The 22,164-nt window shown below is 33.8% G+C and overlaps 1 protein-coding gene across 4 annotated transcripts in view; it reads right to left on the bottom strand.

The window, feature by feature from the left end:
• The window catches only part of MINDY3 (MINDY lysine 48 deubiquitinase 3), a 125,864-nt gene that overhangs the window by 86,770 nt on the left and 16,930 nt on the right, over positions 1-22,164 (bottom strand). For all 4 annotated transcript variants that reach the window (XM_036255940.1, XM_036255924.1, XM_036255913.1 and 1 more), the window contains 7 exons: positions 17,353-17,432; positions 12,639-12,699; positions 10,246-10,422; positions 6,985-7,036; positions 6,055-6,169; positions 3,212-3,285; positions 2,276-2,355 (listed from right to left, as the gene is read on the bottom strand). In XM_036255940.1, coding sequence (XP_036111833.1) covers positions 2,276-2,355; positions 3,212-3,285; positions 6,055-6,169; positions 6,985-7,036; positions 10,246-10,422; positions 12,639-12,699; positions 17,353-17,432 — 639 coding nt within the window. The remainder of the gene's footprint in view (positions 1-2,275; positions 2,356-3,211; positions 3,286-6,054; positions 6,170-6,984; positions 7,037-10,245; positions 10,423-12,638; positions 12,700-17,352; positions 17,433-22,164) is intronic.

Below are 22,164 nucleotides of genomic sequence, written 5' to 3'. Positions count from 1 at the left end.
GTTCCCGCTAAGGGCGCGTACCTCGGTTGCAGTTTGTCCCCGGCCCTGGTCGGTTGTGCGGGTGGCAGCCACTCGATGTGTTCCTTTCATGTCGATGTTTCTCTCACTCTCTCTCTCTCTGTTCCTCTCTCTCCCTCCCACTCTACCTGAACAAAAAATGGAAAAATGTCCTCGAGTGAGGATTAAAAAAAAAAAAATTTTTACCTTTAACAGAAATTAGTGCCCTGGCCGGTTTGGCTCAGCGGTTAGAGCGTTGGCCTGCGGTCCCGAGAGACCCGGGTTCGGTTCCCGCTAAGGGCATGTACCTCGGTTGCAGTTTGTCCCCGGCCGTGGTTGGTCGTGTGGGTGGCAGCCACTCGATGTGTCCCTTTCACATCGATGTTTCTCTCTCTCTTCCTCTCTCCCCCTCCCACTCTACCTGAACAAAAAATAGAAAAATGTCCTCAGGTGAGGATAAAAAAAAAAAAAAAAAAAAAAAAAAAAAAAAAAAAAAAAAAAAAAAGAAATTAGTAAAACTAGGTTCTCATTCTAACCTCATCATGAAATGAATAATTTCCATATATTATCTAATGTCGGGGGGGAGGATAGTTCTTAAATTTCTTAAGGGTTGGATCATGCTGTGGTGCTTTTTTCATCTGAAATTCTATAAGTTTAAAATTTGTATTAACTATTTTGGGGTGACACTGGTTAATAAAATGATACAGGTTGCAAGTGAACAATTCTATAATACAGCATCTGTATACTGAATTGTGTGTTCACCACTCAAAGTCAATCCTCCTTTGGTCACCATATAGTTGACCCGTTATACCCTTTACTCCCTCCTCCCACCCTCCTTCTCTCTGGTAACCACCATATTATTGTCAGTGTCTGAATCTATTTGTCTTGTTCATTTATTGCTTTCAGTTTTATATCTCACATGAGTGAAATCATACTGTTTTTGACTTTTTCTGACTGACTTATTTTACTTAGCATAACATTCTCAAGAGGTACTTTTGAATTCTGAAATTATATAATTTTTAGGTCTTTTTCCTTAATATCCTTTCATGTTTCTTTTAATTAACTATACATATTTCTAAAATTTGAGTAAATGGAACCAAAAATCAGTAACTATTATTTTCTCAATATTAATACTAGCTTCTGACATTTGGTGCTAATTTTATCTAATTATAGAAAAAAGTAATTTCCGTGTGAACTAAAGGGAAATTCCTGTCCTATACTACATACTTCAACAGAAGGTACACAGTAGTTACTCAGTGTAAGTGGAATAAATACATGAATTTAGACTGACTCAGCAATAAATTGAATGGCATTTTATTCAGAGCTATGTATCAGGTCCCCTTAGCTGGATGGATTGGCCAAAGGTGTGTTATTTCACTGTCCTGGCAACATATGGAACTATAGGAAAGAAATAATTGAGACCAGAAATGGAGGTAGTGGTAGAGGGAGTAATGGTTTAAAATTATCAGATGACATTAAATGTGCCCAGCATCTTAAAGGAAAGTATGTACATTAAAAGTAATACAGGACCTTTCCAGCGGTGACGACCTCCCCACGACAATATGCCTCTCGCTAAGGATCTCCTTCATCCCTCTCCAGAAGAGAAGAGGAAACACAAGAAGAAGCGTCTGCTGCAGAGCCCCAATTCCTACTTCATGGATGTAAAATGCCCAGGGTGCTATAAAATCACCACTGTCTTTAGCCATGAACAAACAGTAGTTTTGCGTGTTGGTTGTTCCACTGTTCTCTGTCAGCCAACAGGAGGAAAAGCAAGGCTTTCAGAAGGAAGCAGCACTAAACACACCTCGAATCAAGATGAGTGGGGAACCATCCCAATAAACACATTTTGGATACAAAAAAAAAAAAAAGTAATACAGGAAAAAACACTAGATTCTCAAAGCAAATATTTCAAAGCACAATACTGGTAGTAATTCTCAATTTTAAGCAAAATGCAGGTGTTCCACTGCATTAAATGTTCTAGGCTTATATAAAGAGATCCATATTATCTTTTTCTAAAGATAATCTGACAAACCCAAGTTTACACTAAAGAAAACTAAAGGCTTGAGAAATTAAGTAACTTGGGATTTGAGCCCAAGTTTGCTTCCAAAGTCTAAGTTCTTCAGGTTATGGTGCCTTGAAAACTGTAAAGGGTTCTATTATAAAGCACTTACCTGAACCTCTGAGTAATACAGAGCCATTAAACAGATGAATAACAACCAAATATATTCTAGTGAAATATTTATCATGAAAGAGATAAATACACAAAGAACATACTTACTCATTCCTGAGCATTCTCTATCACCATCCCATACATTAGATACAGCATGTCCCGTCAACAGGAGGTTAATTAAACTTTGGCTATTAATAAAAATTAAAAAGTAAAATATGAATAAACTAATTTTCAAATAAAATGATTCCTATGGTAATGACTTTTTATATTAAATTATGTTAAGAAACAAAGTTAAAAAAAACTTACATTTTTCATTTATTCATTCAACCAAACAACAGCCTTGTTAATTGTATAACTAAATGAATCACCAAAATGGTATCTATTATTCTATTTATTCATATAAATTTAACAACTTTATCTAGATACCATATTTGAATGAATAAAATGATGCTTAGACTAATAATTTACTTAATATTTATAATCACCTTTTAAAATGCATTATAAATGTTATTATTTTGTGCTTGACTGAACAAGTGTGAATTTTAACCTTTGAGGCAGAAAGTTATAAAGAAAAGTACTTATTTTTAAAAGTGAGTTAATAATCAGTTTTATCAATTGTAATAGAAACAGCTATAAGAAAAGCTTGCGAGGGAGGGCAGTTTTATAAAGAAAAAAATTTTTTCACCCAAGCAGGAAAGCATTTATAAATAGGTGAGTATATATTTATCGCTAACTCAAAAATGAATCAATTTCATCTATTCAAGTTTTATAAATGGAACACCAAACAGAAGGTGTTACAATACTGCCCCACCACTTTGAAACAAAATATGTGCTACAATAAATGCACTGCAGGCAAAAACCTAAAGTGGAAGTTAACGCATCATATATAAGGCAAGTGGTGCATAAAGCACAAGACTGCTCCCATTCATAGACTTCACGCTGTCAACACGGACAAGTAAATTTTCTGACTCCACAGTACGTTATTATAATTCAAGTTTTTACATTAAAATCCATTTGAAGAAATAACAGATTGTAGTTAATTACCTGCCATGTCCATACACAGGATCTATCAAAGGTTCAGTTGAATCTTCAATTTCATTTTTTATGTTTTCAATGCCCTAAAGAAACCAAATATTCTTGGTTTATTTTAAAAACTAGAAATAACAATTATCGTAGTTTAAAAATTGACCAGTTCATACTATAAATTAGTAAAACATAATTATTTAAGAAACTTTTCTCCCAAAGAATTAACCAGATATAAATTAGGGGTGCATTTCAGATGATAATAGTAAGAAGTTGTTTCTCCAAGAGTATCTTTCTTTCATGGGCACTATATAAAGAATACAATAGATCTAATGTTGGTTAAATGGGTAGAAATAAAATGTTTAAATTCCAAGAAGAGGGAAGAGAAAATGATTTAATCAAAAGTTAATATTCATTTAACTTGAGGCTAAATTAAATTCAAAACTAATATACCTGCTAAGGAGCATCTGATATATATTTTTACGTCATTTAAAAAGCTTATTGGGCCCTGGCCAGTGTGGCTCAGTAATCAGAGTGTCGGCCCATGTACCAAAGTGTTTCAGGTTTGATTCCCAGTCAAGGGCATGCACCGGGTTGCAGGCTTGATCCCGGCTCTGGTTGGGGCACAAACAAGAGGCAACCAATAGATGTGTCTCTCACGTGGATGTTTCTCTCTCTCTCTCCCCATCCCCTTTCCCTCACTTCCATTCTCTCTAAAAATCAATGGAAATAATATCCTCAGGTGAAGATTAACAAAATAGATCAATAAAAGGCTTATTGGTACTAAATACATATATTGGTAATTCAAATGTATACTGACAAAAATATAAGATGGCAGGAAGCTTCTTATTTTCTTGAAAACCAATTTTTTGTTATGTTTAAACCCTCAAAGGGCATCCAAATTCCAAAAGATCTAGATACTGGATCACTACAAGAAGACTTGGAACAACTCCAAAAAGACAAAGATAATCTGCCATTTGTTGTGCTTCTCATCTAACTCTAACCATTGATTCTACCACATTACAAACCACTTCTAAGTATTAAAGAGATAATTAATCAATGATCAAAATATTTAATGATTTCATAAGGCCATGTAGGAGGACACAAACAAGTATGAGATCTTGCACTTGCCTTCCTTGTAAACGACAATACAAGGCAGGTTCAGATAAAGCCAACATAATCACTGGGGAGAAAGGGGACCTCATTCCAAAGACAGGCTCAAGGAAGAACTACAGGACATGAAGGTTTATGGCTGTAAAGGACAAGTGACAGAGGAGGTATCTAAAGTCTTGAGCACAAAAAACTGGCAGAATAATGAACAATTAAGATGAAGTCATAAGAAACCAGTCCTCTGAGATACCTCCACCACTGCTATTCACCACTTCTCACCAAACACTAAGTACTTTTAGTCTTTTCACTTAAACATCTTCCTGAATGTCTTTAAATTTCTAAATTTAAAACATGCTTCTAAATATGTTCCTTTTCTTTTCCATTTCCACAGTCACTGCCTTAGCTTAGTTTCACTTATTTCAATAACCACTTTTCTAGTTTTCCTGACTCTAGATTTATACTCCACATACCAACTCCCTCCAGTACAATTCTTATCCCAATTTAAGGAAACTTATATTAAAACGAAGATCTTGTTACTCCCCTGTTTAAAATTCCTGTTTTGTTCTAATTTTGACCACATGAAATCTAAAATATTTTTGTATGACATACAAGGACCTTCATATTCTAAACCTTATTTATTAACTTCCAAGTCTCATCTTCTACAGTTGTCTTTCTGGTGGCTTATGCTGCAGAAATACGGAACATCTTATGCTTCCCCAGACACATGTTATACCCCCAACCAATTAATTGTATCTCTATTCTTGTTTTTCCCACTGTTTGAAAAATCTTCCCACAGCGTTTCTGTCCAGAAGATTTTCCCTCATCCTTTGAAAGATCCCTACTACACAGTATATAAGGTCACCCTCTAATTTCACCAAATGGACTTAGGCATACCTTTACTATTTTCCCTTCTGCTTTGTGCATGCAACACACACACACACACACCAAATATGCTGCCATAATGAAAGCAATCATCAATGTGTCAATTGTTTTTTACAACACTGAAGAGGAGCCATTAAACACAATTATATCCCACATTATCAGTCTAGGGCCTAATATAGAGTCAATATTCAATATACATTTGTCAAATGAAAGAAATTTGATTTTAGCATTGTAAAGCTAGCAGGATAACTGAAACTAACAGGCTACTAAAGATATGATATGATACTTGGGAAAAAAGGACAGGACTGGTACTACATATATTTAAATTAAACACATAAAGATCAGCTGAGAGAATAAAATACCCGTAAAAAAGCAGAATACAGAACGCAGGGACTGAAATTTCTGGAATATAAAAGCTTAGTGGAGAAGAGGAAGAACAAGGAGATACCGGGTAAAGATAAAAGAAAGATATAAACAAAAAAATATTATGAGAAATTACGGAAGGAAAACAGTGCAATGACTGATCAAATAAGTTAAGAAAGGCAGTGGAGGTTAGAAAGAGCTTCCAGAAGGGGTTAAGATGTCAACTGCCAGACATTGCTATGAGCAAAGAAATAAAATTTAGAAGAACTGATGCATTTCATAATGAGTACATTACTGATAACTTTGCAGTCCAGAAGAGCAGGGGTGAAAGTAAGTTTCAAAGTAGTTAGTAACAAGTGAGAGGTGAGAAAAGACAATTAATATCAGCATAAGAGATTTTTATTCTGAAATTTAGAAACAGCACCAAGAATAAATTTGTTTCTCATAGCAGGAAATATATACTAAACTCAAACTAATAAAAGCCAGCAGAAGCATCTTCTTAAACAAACCTTTGTCAGTAACACAGAATACAGAAAAAGCAATACTCCAAATTTGTTTCCCCACATTGAATACTGGTCCAAAACAGCATCTTTTAATTCGGATAAACTTCTGAATGATCTTTTCCTGGAGGGGGCGGTGAAAAGAATTAAGTATTAGTACCATCATGAGGTTTACTACATCCATAAATGGGAAAATTCTTAAATTGTTTTCTACATTAAAATGTATATATCCAAACAGGAGATTTTTGTGTCTCAAATTTTCAAATATAAATTTAGCCATTAAAAACAAAAGCTATTGCTGACAGCTGTGACTATATAGAATATATCCATTGAGATAGAGTGCCTAGTCGGTAGAGAATCTCTTCATCTCTTAGGTGAACTGTCTGGCATCAGTAAATTCTTCAATAATTATACAATTATTTAAGGAATAAAGTGGCCCTCTTCTAAGATGGGTTTAAGAACAAACAAAACTTGACTTTTGTACATTTGTGACTTCTTTTAAAAGAAATTAATGTTATATTTCAAATCAAATTCTATCAACATAGCTATGCTTACCTTTTATTTTGTAATAAAAAGTTTAAATGCTCTAAAGAAAACATGGCCCTTTTAATGAAACTGAAAGAAAGTATATTTCGGCAAACAAATAATAATTCAAATATTTATTCTATTAGAAACCTTTACACTCACTCAGGACAGAGAAACATTAAGCTAAAATTATTTTTAAATTATAATGGTGAAAAGCTTTTAATGTTATAAAAAGTTTATTTTGATAATTTAGGAATCTGAATAACTTAAGTACAAAACTACAAATTATTTTTTTAATTTGAAAACAAATTAATCCTTCGGTATATAATCTAAGTACCTTTCCCCAGTATGAACAGACTTAAAATGGCAATGTGTCCACAAGGTAAGTATTTTAAATGTTCCAATGTTACTTACTGAATTAATGCATGAAATCGCTCAAAGCCAAGCTCTTCGACAGCCAAGGCAGCTATACATAAAAGACACTTTTCAGCACTACACATGGCAAATAAATGACACAAGATACACACAGCAGGCTGTAAATACTTTCAAGCAATCAAAAAATTCCCTCTTTCCTTACTCCCTTAAAATCCTGTTAATTTTCAACTTTACTATAATATAAATGTATATTTCAACATCTTAGTTACCATGATTATAACTAAAATGGATATAATACTGAGAATGTTGAAGGGTAATTAAATAATGCACTTCTTTTAAATTCAGTCATGCTAGGATCGTTTATAAAATATGAGAAATTACTGGCAATCATAGTGCTTCACACATCGTTGTAATGTGTCCAGCACTTTTAAATAATCTTTCAACCCACAGGCCCAGGTAAAATCATTATATTTATTCTTTCCCTGTGTAATATAAAATCTTTAGGTTTAATGCTTAATTATTAAACAAATGTGTATAAAAAGGCATAATAATAGCACTTTGAAACTATACAGGTTCAACGACAGCTTTAAGTTTGTTTCCTTGTTAATTCGTATAACTGTTGAAGTTTTCAGTAACTTATTTAGATTATGTTTATTAATAAATAGAATTGTAAATTTTTTTTAAAAATCAAGGTAAATCAAAGGAAGCCTTTTAAATCAAGGGCAATGTTTGTTTAGCACTTTTCTAAGTGCCAGGCCCCTTTCCAAATGCTCTACAGGTCCGACCTCACTTAGTCCTCATAACAACCCTGTTAGTGCTCCTTTCACAGGAGAGGAAACTGAGGCACAGAGAAGACTCCTCTCAAGTGCACACAGCAGTAAACAGCAGAGCTGAGATTTCAACCCAGAGTCTAGGTTTTAAAGATGAATCAAAATTTCTACTCTAATTTATCACAATGAACAATTTCATATGTGTTGATATATATTAAAACAAATCTTAGTACTTTCAAATATTAATTCTCACCGGAGAAATTCATTCAGTAAGAATTAAAAATTAAAATTTTTTTATTTACAAATTTCAAAGGTCACATTATGCTAGCCTTTCAAAGTCTATCAATCTTCAAATGTTTCAAATTACTTTTTAAAAATCTTTAAAACTCCAATGGCTTAAGTAGCCTTTTCATTTGTGTGGGAAACAAACTGAAATTGAACCTGAAATTCACTACTGCAAACAAGTGTGTGTTACCAGAAGCCAGAACTATACACACCACACAAGCCAATGAAATGGATGTTTGTACAGAATGTAATACTGACAATGGGGAAAATAGTTCACATTTAAAATTCCAGGATAAAAAAAAAAATTCTACCTAACATTTTCTAATTTGTACTAATTTTTCTGTTCCTGATTATCTAAATAATTTTACTGGGCATACACTACAAAAGTTGACATAAAGATAGTAATTTAGAGAAAAGAGGCAAGCAAAATAAAAAGCTTAGCAGGCAGGATGGAGAAAAAATACAAAACACAAGAAAAAGAACATAGCTGAGAATAGAGGAAAAAACGGGTAAAGTAGATTTGTTACATGGAATAAAAATTTTAATGTAAGTTCATTTCATCTGTCGACATCTAAGGTAAATTTTCAAATTTTCGCTTAACAAAACTTTTCAAATTTATACGATTAGAAACAACAAATTTAAAATCTGGTTGTATTCATGTCCACTTTTAAAATGAGGCAAAGTAAATTGGAAAATTACTAAAATATGTTTCTCAAAGGAAAATTCAATATTGTATGCCCACCTAAATATTAGTTATTCAAGTACCAAAGTTAACATTTTATGAGGCCATTTAACCTATCACTGTGGAATGTACAGCACAGTCCATATAAGTAGGCAGTATATACTAAAATACTAGTAAAAAATGTTACAAAAAAAGATCTTACTATTTTCTTATATTTAAATATAAACTGGCTTTAAGCACCTAATATTTAAAAAAACTTAATTAAGTCAACTATTATTGTCAAATTTTGATAACCTTAATGAAACTATTAAACATGCTTACATGCAACCCAGTAAAACCTGGAAAATATTTAAACCAATCTTAATGACATTTTGACTATCATCCTTGTGACTATTTTCCACTCATTTCCTTCAGCTGTATTATCAACTCTAAAAATGTTTAATTTTTTTGAAAGGTTATGTTAAAAGGCCTGAAGAAGAAATGTTATTGAACTGTTTAAATATTTAAAGTGGCTCCTTGGGAAAGTGCTATCAGGATGTGCCATTGTAACTGCAGAGGTAGCAAAGAAAACAATGACATCGCAGACACATTTTAGCTCAAGGAGGCAACAGTGCATCATAGACAGTCCTATAGGGAAAGTAAGATGTATATCACAAACAATCTAAATTTACTTTCTAGAAATAGAAATCGATTGACTAATTTCTTTAAAAACAATTTCCAGAGATGATAGTTAATGGAATGCATTATAGGCAGAATTATAGGTATAAGCACCTGGAACTACCAATTACCAAAAGCCACCTGCTAGCGAAATCATTCCTGAAAAGAAAAACAGAACAGCAACTCTTTTTATCTAGTTTCTGTACCACTAGTTCATTCTGGTAGTTTTTAGGTCAATTATATAAAAACTTTCAAAGGATAAAGACTACAGAATATATGATCTTAATAATGAGAACAGTTATTATTTAATTTCTTTTAAAGAAATATCCTCAAAGTATGAAAAACTTAAATGAAGGAAAAATTAAAACTCAAAATTAAAATTACTTAAAATAATTCATATACAGTATCAATATCCAAAAAGTTCAGGAGGAAACAACATATAATGAAGGGGGAAAAAAAAAAGCTCCCATTTTTGCTCAAGAAAACCAAAAATATTTTAAGTAATTTTCTAAAATAAAAATAAATAAATGCCTTTTCCTCCCAATACCAAAGTAAATTTTAAGGCATCTGAAATTAAAGTATATAGAAATATGTTGTTTAAACTTTCTAAATGAGAGTTCTAAAGCTCAGAAGAGAATGTCATCAATCAGGAGGTTAACTAGAATTTTTTTAAGAGACACATTTCCTTTGTTTTAAAAAATGAAAGCAAAAACAAACAAATGCACCCTTTAGGAATTAAAATAATCAAAAGGGAAATGAAAAATACTAAGGCATTATAATCAATTAAGCTTAGGCTAAAAATGAGACATGTTATGAAAATTTTAATTCTTTTTTTCTTAAAAAATTTCAATAGTTTTATTAAAACAAAGGTATAAGAAATTACTTTAGGAAAAAAATATATCTTACAAGAAGAATGTTCCACTTGGCAACTAGATTCTGCAGGACTCCCAGAAATACTAGCAGTTTCCTCAGTTGTCTTTCCTCTTAACCATGAAACCAAGCAGTATGATCCAGAGTTGTCACAACAGGCACTTTCTAAAATATCACATAAAGTGTGACAGAGGAGTTCCTTCCGCTCTTCCTCTAAAAATAACCAAAGTATAAGTTATAATGATTTTCTTTGAAAGAAAAAAAAAATCCAGGCACGAATAAAAATCTTAAGAATGTTTTAATGATGAAAATCAAGCATTTTAAGTTGGGGGAAAATCCATAAGCAACTAATCTGAAATTATATTTTAGAAAAATAATGCACTTGAGGATTACAATGTCACCATTACTAAATTCTTCCATTAAAAGAATCCTAAAAATGCAGGATTATACATTAGGAGGAAAATATGCTGATACTGATCGTCTCTTTCTTAGCTGCAAATGAAACATTTAAGCCATGAATTTTCCTTTATTGCAGACCAGGCATAATGTAAGGGCCTGTTGAGACATCCATTTTTTCCCCATTCCTGAATTAATCTAACATCTTTGATCTCTCTGCCCCATAAGGTAAGGATAATGAGACAACATACCCTCATCACAAACAATACCACACTCCATTACATTAGCAGGAGCCATTGTGGCTATGCTGCATAGTACAGAAGCTACTGATATTCTATTGCAGTGATTTGAACTACAGATTTTTACAGAAAAGAGCACAAATGCTTAATTTCTTCCTGACCTTAGCCACCTTCCCCTTTTCAAGGAGTATTACTCTCCAAAAGTAGCACTGCTTTCTGAAACTTTCAAACAAAGGGGATAAGATGTATACATATCCTATGTAAAATTTTATGCTATTAGGGAGGTGTCTTTTCTTTTTTTGTTAATCCTCACAGGAGGATATTACTCCAGAGCAGATGAGAGGGAAGGTGAGAGGGACAGAGAGAGAGATAAACACTGATGTGTCTCTCAACTGGTTGCCTCATTGCTTCTCTCCCAAATTACCCCAACCGGGGCGGGGGTGGGGGGGAATCTAGCCTGCAACCCAGGTATGTGCTCTTGACCAGAAATCTAACCAGGGACCCTTCAGTCCTCGGGCCCACGCTCTAACCACTGAGCAAAATAGGCCAGGGCTGTTTCTATCTCTCCTAATAGATTTAAAGTTCTTTAATGGCAGGAACTGTGCCATTCACTTTATAACCTCCATATCATTTATGATATTTATGACAACGCAGTGTTAATTTTGTATTAATGTGAATATATTTCTATGCAAGAAATCTAATTAATAAAACATTCGTGTTAATAGTATCTCTTGAATAGTCTCCTCTACTAAAATTTATTTTGCATTCCCACTATTAATGAATAAAAAATACATGACAATGACACTTTAACTCTTTTTTATTTTTTTGGTAGTTTTTTTTTTAATCCTCACCCGAGGATATTTTTCCAAATATCTTCAGATAGAGTTGGGGGGGGGGAGGCATTGATGTGAGAGAGACACATCGATTGGCTGCCTCCCGCAAGACCCTGACCAGGGCCTGGGACAAATAGCAACTAAGGTACGTGCTCTTGACCAGAATCGAACCCGAGACTCTTTGGTCCGCGGGCCGATGTTCTAACCACTGAGACAAACCAGACAGGGTGACACTTTAACTCTTAAATTCAAAATCACTAGTAGATTCTATGTGCATTGTTTAGAATGGAAGCTGTTTTGCCCTCACATACTAACTGGAATTGTAACATATCCTACCTCCTTCCAGAAGTTATTGTGAGGTCCACATACAATTGTGTAAGTGACGTAAAGATTTTTATAAACCGTCAAACAAAATGCAAATTTTTCTATTATCAGGTAGTACCATACAGCTCTTTGACCTAATCATATTGCAGAAGCTATGGCAGCTTCATTTTCAATTTAATTCAGAATTATTTGCAATATTATTTGCATTGTGTAAGACATTATACTAAAAGATGCAGAAATACAAAGATAACTCTAGTTCTTGCTCAAAGTTAAATAAGACAAAACAAACACATAAATAACTACTCCTTATGGTGTACTATAATTTAACAGTTTAAGGTACTATACTCCTGTTTAAGCAAAAGGCCAAAGCTTTTTCCCTTAGTTATATTATCCTGTCTTATATGGCTTGGGAAAACCAAATTTGGAAATATATGTATTTAAAAATTTGGAATCACTGTCCATGAATCTTTCTGAAATATTTAAAAAAAAAAAAAAAAAAAAAAATCAGGAAAAAATATCCCATTGATAGCTTATTTTTTAAGATAGGTAATTTTAACTACACTATTGCCAATAAATGCTGCATAGATCATCTCTAAAATAAAAGACAGAGTAAAAGTGTATAAGACAGCTATCATACCTGGACAATCCCTCCAAGAAGACTTCTCAGAAGAAAACAGGAGCTTCTTCAAAAGAAATGCCTTTATACAATTAAAGCAATAATTATTAGCATGTATTACAAATATACCTTATATCATTCTTTTATTTTAAAATAGAAATAAACTAATTTGTACCTCCTTTCTAATTTTGAATTGAGCTATAAAATTTTTCAAATGGCTCCCCTAAACATTCAACAGTAACTAAGCATATTTATATATTCAGAATATACTATTATAAATTTAATTCTATATCCATAAAATTGTTCTTTCATAATACATATTTTCTGGGAAATAGAAGAATTGACTCAAAATAAGACACATAACTAGAAAATTAAAGAAATGTAAAGTGAAGGCCCTACAGAACAGGAACAAGTCTACATTTCTCTTTGATTCTTTAGAGGAAAAGAAATCTAAATACAAAAGTGGTTCTGCTCCCTTGGCTCTGATTTGTGATACAAGAATACCACTACGAAAATCATCATTTTATTATAAGAAGCTTCTAACTTCCTGGTTTAGCTAAGACAGCTATAAGATTTAAAAGAAAAAAAAACAAACTAATTTCTAACCTTTCCTTAAGTGAGCCAACTATGTTACACTGGTGATTTATTTAACAGAAAGCAGTTCAGTGTAGCACAGTGTTTCCTTCTTAAACTGCTGTTCAAGGGCTATTTGCATCCTAGTCTTATCTAAAATGCAGATTCTTATGCTCCATCTATTATATCTGAATCTTTAAAGGGGCAGATTCAAGAAAACGAAGTTACTATGGTGATTCTGACTCTTGTGTTTGAAAGCAGTAGTATACAATAAGAGGACTGCATTTAGTCAGAGAGATCTAGGTTTAAATCCTAGTTCCACTAATGTACTAACTAAAAATAATAATAGCACAAACTTCAAAAGGTTGCAGTGAGGATTATATAAGATAATCTATGTAATGCACTTAACACAGTACCTGGCATCTAATAAGCAATTATTTCAAAAACTTCTAACAAAAAACTAAATATTATATAATATTCTCATAGGAATAAAATCTACAAATATTACAATCAAGTATTTCTGATTTTTACCCAAAATAACAATAACCATAAAATTGAGTACTATAATTGTATTATAAAATTTTAGAAAAATGAGATACCCATTATTTCACCACTAATACAACTACTTAGCATTTTGATATACTTTTTCTAGTCTTTCATACCTGTTTTAAATTTTATTATAAGTGCAAAGTATAATGGGTATGTGATTATTTTCCATTTTAATGTTTTCCCACAGAATTAACTAATTCTTTTTTTTTTTTTAATCCTCACCCAAGGATACTTTTCCATTGATCTTCAGATAGACTGAGAGAGGGAGAGAGAGAGAAACATCGACATGATAGAGACACATCGATTGGTTGCCTCCCGCACGACCTCAACCAGAGCCAGGGATGAAATGCAACTGAGGTACATGCCCTTGATCAGAATCATACCCGCATGGGCTGACACCCCAACCACTGAGCCAACCTGGCCAGGGCTTAACTATTATTCTTTCTTTTTCTTTTTTTTTTTTAATTTTTTTTTCTTTATTGAATTTTTAGAGAGAGAGGAAGGGAGAGGGACAGAGAGACAGAAACATCGATGAGAGAACATTGATTGGCCACCTCCTGCATGCCCCCAACTGGGAATTGGACAAACAACCTGGGCATGTGCCCTGACCAGGAATCTAACCGGTGACCTCTTGGTGCATGGGTCAACGCTCAACCACTGAGCCACAGCAGCCAGGCTTAACTATACTTCTTAACCACGAAATTTCTAAGCAGCTATCAAAATTTACATAAATATTATTTCATGTTTATACTACACTGCTGTACATTAGGTTGTATGCATGTTTTGGTTGTTTTGTTTTGTTTTTTGCTACTGTAAATATAAAAGCTATTTCTTGAATATTTCCAATATTAAAAATTATTTCTTTAGAAAAGATTCACAGAAGTACAATTATTGCATCAAAAAAAAAAATCTGCATGCCCCAGCCAGTGTGGCTCAGTGGATTGAGTGTCGGTCCATGAACTGAGAGGTCCTGGTTTGATTCCTGGTCAGGGTACATGCCCGGGTTTCAGGCTCAATCCCAGTAGGGGGCGCAGGAGGCAGCCAATGGATGTTCCTCACACTGACGTTTCTCTCTCTCTCTCTCTCTTCCTTCCTCTGTCTAAAAAAAAAATCAATAAAAACATGTATTTTTTAAAAATCTGCATTATCATGGTTCCAATTATAATGTAAAATTCCTTCCAAAATCAAAGTACAAATTTGTGCTACATAGCAATATATGAGTATGCCAGCATCATCCTATCTTATATGCACTGGCAATTATTTTCTACTTAAAGATTAGAAAGAGTAAGCAGTAGAAGCTAGTTACAGTTTTATTTGTACTTTCTTGGATTCCTACTGAAGTTAAACATCTTGATTCTTTGGCTGTCGGCTGTCCAGTACCATTTCACCTGTTATGATTGCACATACATGCTCATTTCTCCTCTGGGGTCTTAGTGTTTTATAACTAATTTGTTCAAATTCTTTGTGATAAGAAAGATAACATCCATTTATTGTTAATATTCACTGCAAACATTTTTCTGTGTTTGGAATTCAGACTTTCTCTTAGACAGTCAACAATACATTATTTTTAGTTTTTCTGTAGCTGAATATTATATCATGAATATATTTGGTATATGATATAATCTAAATTCATTTTTCCCCTCAAACTGCCAACCAGTCATACCAGTGACATTTAGTAATCTTCATTTTATTCCACCACTGATTTGTAGTTCCTTCTTTATCATGGTATGTGATAAGCTCTTAGTAAACTATTATATGTAATGTAAAGTAGTAGTGTGGTCTACTACTTACTGTATTATCTATTTGGTTCAATAGTATGATTCTTCTTCCAGCAATAGTGCATGTTTTAATTAAAATATTTTTAATACCTGGACTTGCTCATTTCCTTTCATTACGCTTAATGATTTAGTTTTGACTTTTACTTGAAATTGTAATATAAACAAAATTCCTCTGTGATTGAAAAGATTTATGTGACTAGGAAACTAAATTACTACCTCAAAGATACATCAAGATTTTGAACATTACAACTGTCCCTTGTTACATAGCAACCCCATTTGCAAAAATAACTACCATTTTGGAAATGCACTGAATTTTAGAAAACACAAAACTCCTGTGGTATACCTAGCATTTAACTACATTTAAAGACTTGCAATATATAAAGACCTGAGGGTACTATTAATGGCCCAAGAGGGGTAGTGTTAATATAATCTAATTTGCAAGTAAGAAGGATCAGGAATCTTCAAATTCAGATAATAAGACTCCTACTAGCAACCAAAATCTGCCTCGGTTATTCAACATAATTGTTCTAATAACTAATTTAAGGTTAAATTTTATTCTTTATATTCAGTAACTTCCAAGCAAATTTCAAACATACAAATATTTCTTAATTTTTTAATAATTCTACTAATCCAAAAAATATATATATCAACTTAAATAATATATTTTAGAATCAACTATGAAGGGAGAATTTTTTCCCTCCTTCAGGGAATACATTTTTAATTTAATAATGTAAATGTATAAAGTATAAGTTTTGAGAAATTTACTTTGAAGCTAACAGTTCAAGAATGCATTTTTTATGCCCAATGAATAATAAATACCACATTAAATATTTATTCTCAAAGCCTGCTAATTAAAACATAAACAATAAATTCAAGCTTCTTTTGTAACAGTTCTGAAGTTACACTGCTGTTCAGACATAGCATAACAGGAAAATGAAAATACAATTTTTAGTTTTAACAATGTAACAGTTTATGACAAACCAGCCTTTGAGATTCAAACAGTGTAATACATCAAGATTCAAAATCAAATACATATATTCAGATTAACCCTAACTTTTATGGAATTAATAAAATAAAAACATGTATTTTTATTTTGGGAATTCTGTTTGAAATTGGTTGCTACTAATTTTATTTTAAAGACCAGGACTATAGCCTAAAATAGTATAATCTGCCAGCTTATTTTTTTAAATTATAAAGTTTTAGCCTATGAAAATATTAATTCATAGTCAACCTTTTAGGAATATCATTCTTAAACAGATAAAAAAAAACAGTACCACTGCTATCTTGTACTTATCTGTAGTATAAAAAATTACTCAACAGGACCACTGTATTAGAAAGATGTCATGATCATTAATTCCTCATTTTCTGAAAATCAGGGAGCATATTTTCTTGAAAATATAGTCAAAAGGCTATTGCTGTGTAACCTACTCATGTTCTGAATTCACCTTTTTTAACTTTTTTATTGAATTTATTGGGGAGACACTGGTTAATACAATTATATAGGTTTCAGGTGTACAATTCTACAATATATCATCTGTATATTGTATTGTGTGTCCACCACTCCAAGTCAAGTCTCCTTCCATCACCAATTATCCCCCTATATCCTTTTCTACTTCCCCCCAACTCCTTTTTTCTCTGGTTATCACCATACTGTTCTTTGCATCTATCTTGAATTCACTTATATTTTGGATATCTATAGCAATTTACAAGAACAAAAGTTAAGAGGTAACTGATCATGCCTCATGATTACAGAGTATATATATTAAAAACAAAAAGTAAAGTATGAAACGTTTGAACACATCCCTCTAAGGAGTTGGTAAAGTAGTCTATGTTACCTGAACAGGTGCAATAACAGCACAGGGGCCACCTTCAAACTGTTCTAATGCAGATCCCTCTGATTCACTAAACACAAAGCCTAAAAATGAAAGCAAGTAGCAAAGATTAAAAATGTAATTCAAGTAGCAGCTAAAAGAATTTTTAATGTACTCTGCTTAGAGAAAGACCACTTATCACAACAGCAAAATATTTTAAAGTCAGTCAGGACCAGTGTTAACTTTTTAGGGGATCAAGGAACCCTTTGAAAACAAACATTTTAGGACCCTTTCCATACAGTGTCTGTACTTTTTTGTCCCAATCTTTGAGTCACATTCTCTAAGCTAAAAATTAAACTGTATCATACATAATAGTGAATGTATCACATTGGTCCTTTCTTAATTTAAACATTCCCAACCAATACTGACAGAGAGCAGCTAGCAGAAGTTGCCGCAGAGAACACTGGCCCACTGCAGCACAGGGACAGAAGTGAGGAGAACTGAGTTACTAAGTGTGTAACCTTTAGGAAATCATTTCACCTTTCTAGGCCTCAGTATACTTTTCTTTAAAATGATCACTTCCAATTCCAACAGGCTAGGAATATGTAAAGTTTCATTAGGAAACGTATGTACCACTCTGATGGAAAATATTGATAATGGGGAAGCTATTAATACTACTGTGGGAGCAGGAGGTATATGGGAAATCTCTGTATCTCCCCACAATTTTGCTGTGAACCAAAAACTGCTCTAAAAAAGTCAAGTTTTAATTTACAAACTCATTTGACCATAAAAAAATTTAACATTTCACCAAAACTCTCACCACCACTCTTTCAAAGCCCACTTAGTTGTCTACATGCATTGTCTAAATTTCCTTACTTCACAATTTACTTAACCCACAATAATCTAGTTTTCAACCTGTGGCTACACCAAACTCTTCTCACTAAGCTCATCAATGACCAATAAAAGCTATTTCTTCAAGTCTTTTCTTTGTTAATCTCCAAGAGAATCATCTGAAGTGTTGACTACTGACTTTCTAAAAACCTTTGTCCCTTGGCTTTATTGGTCCCTCTTGCTCCAAAGTTTTCTTTTCTGTTGCTTCTCAGACTCCTTGATCAATTCCTTTTAAATGCTAATTTTCCTCAGGTGTTGGTGTTAGCATCTATGTTCTTTTTATTCTATACATTCTCTCAGGGAAATTCACCTACTCCCAGGATTTAGCCCAGACACAGATAGACTCTAATTGCTTTAACATGGTCTTGTATGATCTGGCTTCTGGGTGTGTCTCCTTACCTCATCTTTTGCCACTCTCCCTCTTTAGACTCCAAGGGGGCTCAGCTTTTTTCAAGTCCTCAAATATCCACTTTTTACCCTTGAATATGTTCCCTCAGCTTGAAACGCATGTTAGTCCTTTCTCTGAAAAACTCGGACTTATCTTTTAGGCTTCACCTTAAGATAAGGTCCTCTTAGTTCAAGGATCCAAAACATATCTTTTGTCTGTCCATTTCTATCACATCTCTAGTCTACCTTCAAGTTCAAACCACCATCATCTCTCACCTAGAATACTGTTAAGAATTTCCAACCAGATCTCTCCATTCCACACCCCTCCCCCGCCAACAAGGGTTCACCATTGAGTTACCAGTGGAATATTTTAGAAATGAAAATGTGATTTTGTCACAGCCTGCTTAAAACATTTCAGTGGTTTCTCACTGGACGTAAAGAAAAGGCATGATCTGTCAATCCCACCTTTCCTCAGTTCACTCTTACCTTCATCATGTCAGTGCCATTAGGCCCTTAGAATATCCCAAGGTCTTTTCCCTGGGGCCTTAATGTTTGCCATTCCCTCTGCATGAAATTCTCTTTCTCCTTCTCTCTTCATATAGCTTAATCCTTCTCATTCTTAAGGACTCAATTTATGTATTAAGTCCTCAGGGATATATTCCCTGACAAACCTATCGAAGTAGATCTCTCCTACCATCCCAGCACAACCAGTACTTACCATATTCTGTAATTATATTTGTTTGTTACTTGTTTATTAAATTTATTGCCTTACTGGTATCTTGTCTGTTCCACTGGTCACTGTTTTCCTAGTAAGTTATATAGTTAAAGCTCTGTAAATACTTGTTTAAGTTTTGAGAGGAAAGATCATTGGAGTTTGTTTCTAGGTATGTCAAGCTCAGTCTCAAAAATGTAAGACAACCATTTGGCAACATTTAGAATGAGTGGGAATTAGAAGTCTGGATCTTTGGGAAGGGGTTAGGATTAGCCATAGCAACTTGAAACATCAACAGGACAGTTAAAGTGAATGAAAACATTAACAACAAAGATAATGAAGTTGAGACCCAAAAGTGAGCACAGGCTGAGACAGCAAATGAGATTGGCAATGATTAGAAAGGTAAGAGAAAAGCCCTAGCTGGTTTGGCTCAGCAGTTAGAGCATCAGCCTGTGGACCAAAGGGTCTCGGGTTTAGTGGTGCGGTTCTCTCTCCCTCCCTTCCACTCTATCTAAAATCAGTGGAGTCCTGGCCGGTTTGGCTCAGCAGTTAGAGCATCAGCCTGCGGTCCAGAGAGACCCAGGTTTGGTTTCCACTGGGGGCATGTGCCTCGGTTGCAGTTTGTCCTCAGCCCTGGTTGGGTTGTGCGGGTAGCAGCCACTTGATGTATCCCTTTCATGTTGATGTTTCTCTCTCTCTCCCTCCTTCTCTCCCTCTCTCTCCCTCCCACTCTATCTGAACAAAAAAATGGAAAAATGTCCTCGGGTGAGGATAATAAATTAATTAATTAATTAATTTAATCAATGGAAAAAATATCCTTGGGTGAGGAGTAACAAAAAGAAAAAGAAAGGTAAGAGAAAAATACATTGAGGTCCTAGAAGGGAAAAATCAGGAAGCAAAGACTAGTCAATTGTTACAAATGCTGCTGAGTGGAGTTAAAACAAATTAAAATACTTCATTAAATATGCCACTGAGAATACTAAAAAAGTAAATTTAGAGCACTGGGGAGAGTAGTCCTATTTTAAAGGATTATGGTGTGATTCAGAATACAAGGAGAAACAATAAATGCAAACCACTTGTTAAACAAGGAGAAAAGAATGACAGTGTGAAGGGTAGCTGGAAAATTACTATTTTTATAAACTAAAGAGCATGAGTTTTATAAAAGGAAAAGAGTGATTATATGGGAAAGAAATTTAAAGACTCCAAGTCCTGAAAGAGCTGAGAAATTGGTGTGATGGTGCTAGCTGTGGATAAAGTATGGTCTACAGAATCCTGGAAGTCAAGAAATCTGCTAGAGGTTAAAATCATTTTCATGGCAATACCAAGCCATTCCTTGCCCTTTTCATTGTGTTGACATTCACTGTAATGATACAAAAGTGATGCTGGGATAAACTGCTGGTGCCTTAAGCACATGTCAAGGCAGTGACATCTAGTAAACACTATCATATGCTTTCAAACACACAGAGATAGCCCATTTAAGAATGTTCTTACTGATGCAATAAAAACCACTAATTTTATTAAATCTTGATCATGAATACAATGTCTTTTTTTTTTTTGGTTAATCCTCACCCAAGGATATTTTTCCACTGACTTTTAGATAGAGTGAAAGAGAGGGAGAGAGGGAGGGAGGGGGAGAGACAGAGAGAGAAACATCAATGTGAGAGAGACACATCAATTAGTTGCCTCCTGCGCGACCCTGACTGGGGCTGGGGATCAAAACCTGCAACCCAGGTACATGCCCTTGACCAGAATTGAACCTGTGACCCTTTTGTCCGTGGGTCGACACTCTAACCGCTTAGCCAAACCAGCCAGGGTTACTACGCCCTTTTAAAAAATATTCTGTGTGACAAAATGATATTACCCATAAAGCCCTTCTGCTATATACTACAGTTGATAACTGTCTCAAAGAAAAGCACATGAGCAATTATCTGAACTGCAAGCTGAACTGATTTACTGTAGAGCCCTATTTCTACTTTAAGGAGCTACTGACAAACAATGATTACTCAGACATGGGTATCTGGCAGATAATTTCTCAGAAATGAATGAAGTAACCCTAATAAATCAAGGAAAATAACTATTTTTGCCACTGATAAAATTTCAAGTTTTCAAACAATAACTAAAATTCTGGATAACTTGTGTCCACCACTGTCAGCTTGACAGCTTCTCAATACTTAAGATTTTCTAATAGATCAACAGTTATAATAATAAATGTAACTTTTGATATATAATAAAATATGTTAACATTTGAAAGCTCTGCATAAACCAATGGACCAATAACTTCAAAATGACTAATTCATGCTATTAGCATGGGTAAAAGATCCATTCAAACTACAGGACCAAAAATGGATTTCAATTTAACAAGGTACAGATAGTTGAGTGATGTGGCTTCAGATTCTGTATTGCAACTAACCTCTAAGAAACTACCACTTGTCACGTTTGGATGTAGTATTAAAGAAAAATATCCACAATTATCTGAAAAGGTTATTACAATACCCCTACCTTACCCAACTGCATATCTGTGTAAGACTGGATTTTCTGCATATACTTCAACCAAAACAACACATTACAATAGACTAAATGCAGAAGGCAAGTGTGAGAATCCAGTTGTCTTCTGATGAGCTAGACATTAAAGAAATCCGCAAAACTGTAGAACAATGTCACAGGTCTCACTAATTTTTTTGTTTTCATAGTGAAGTCCTTAATAATTTTTAAGAGTGTAATGGCGCCCTGAGTTCATATACCTTGACAGCCACTGGCATAAAAGAACAAGTAACTAACTTTAAGTGGGCTTCTAATTGAAATATTTAGGCAAAGTGATGTTACTCATTGAAAGTGAGGAGAATGAA

Source organism: Molossus molossus, unplaced genomic scaffold (assembly GCF_014108415.1).
Source record: "Molossus molossus isolate mMolMol1 unplaced genomic scaffold, mMolMol1.p scaffold_m16_p_1, whole genome shotgun sequence".
Taxonomy (NCBI): domain Eukaryota; kingdom Metazoa; phylum Chordata; class Mammalia; order Chiroptera; family Molossidae; genus Molossus; species Molossus molossus.
The sequence above is the reverse complement of the archived record's forward strand: the minus strand, read 5'-3'. Positions and strand labels throughout refer to the sequence as shown.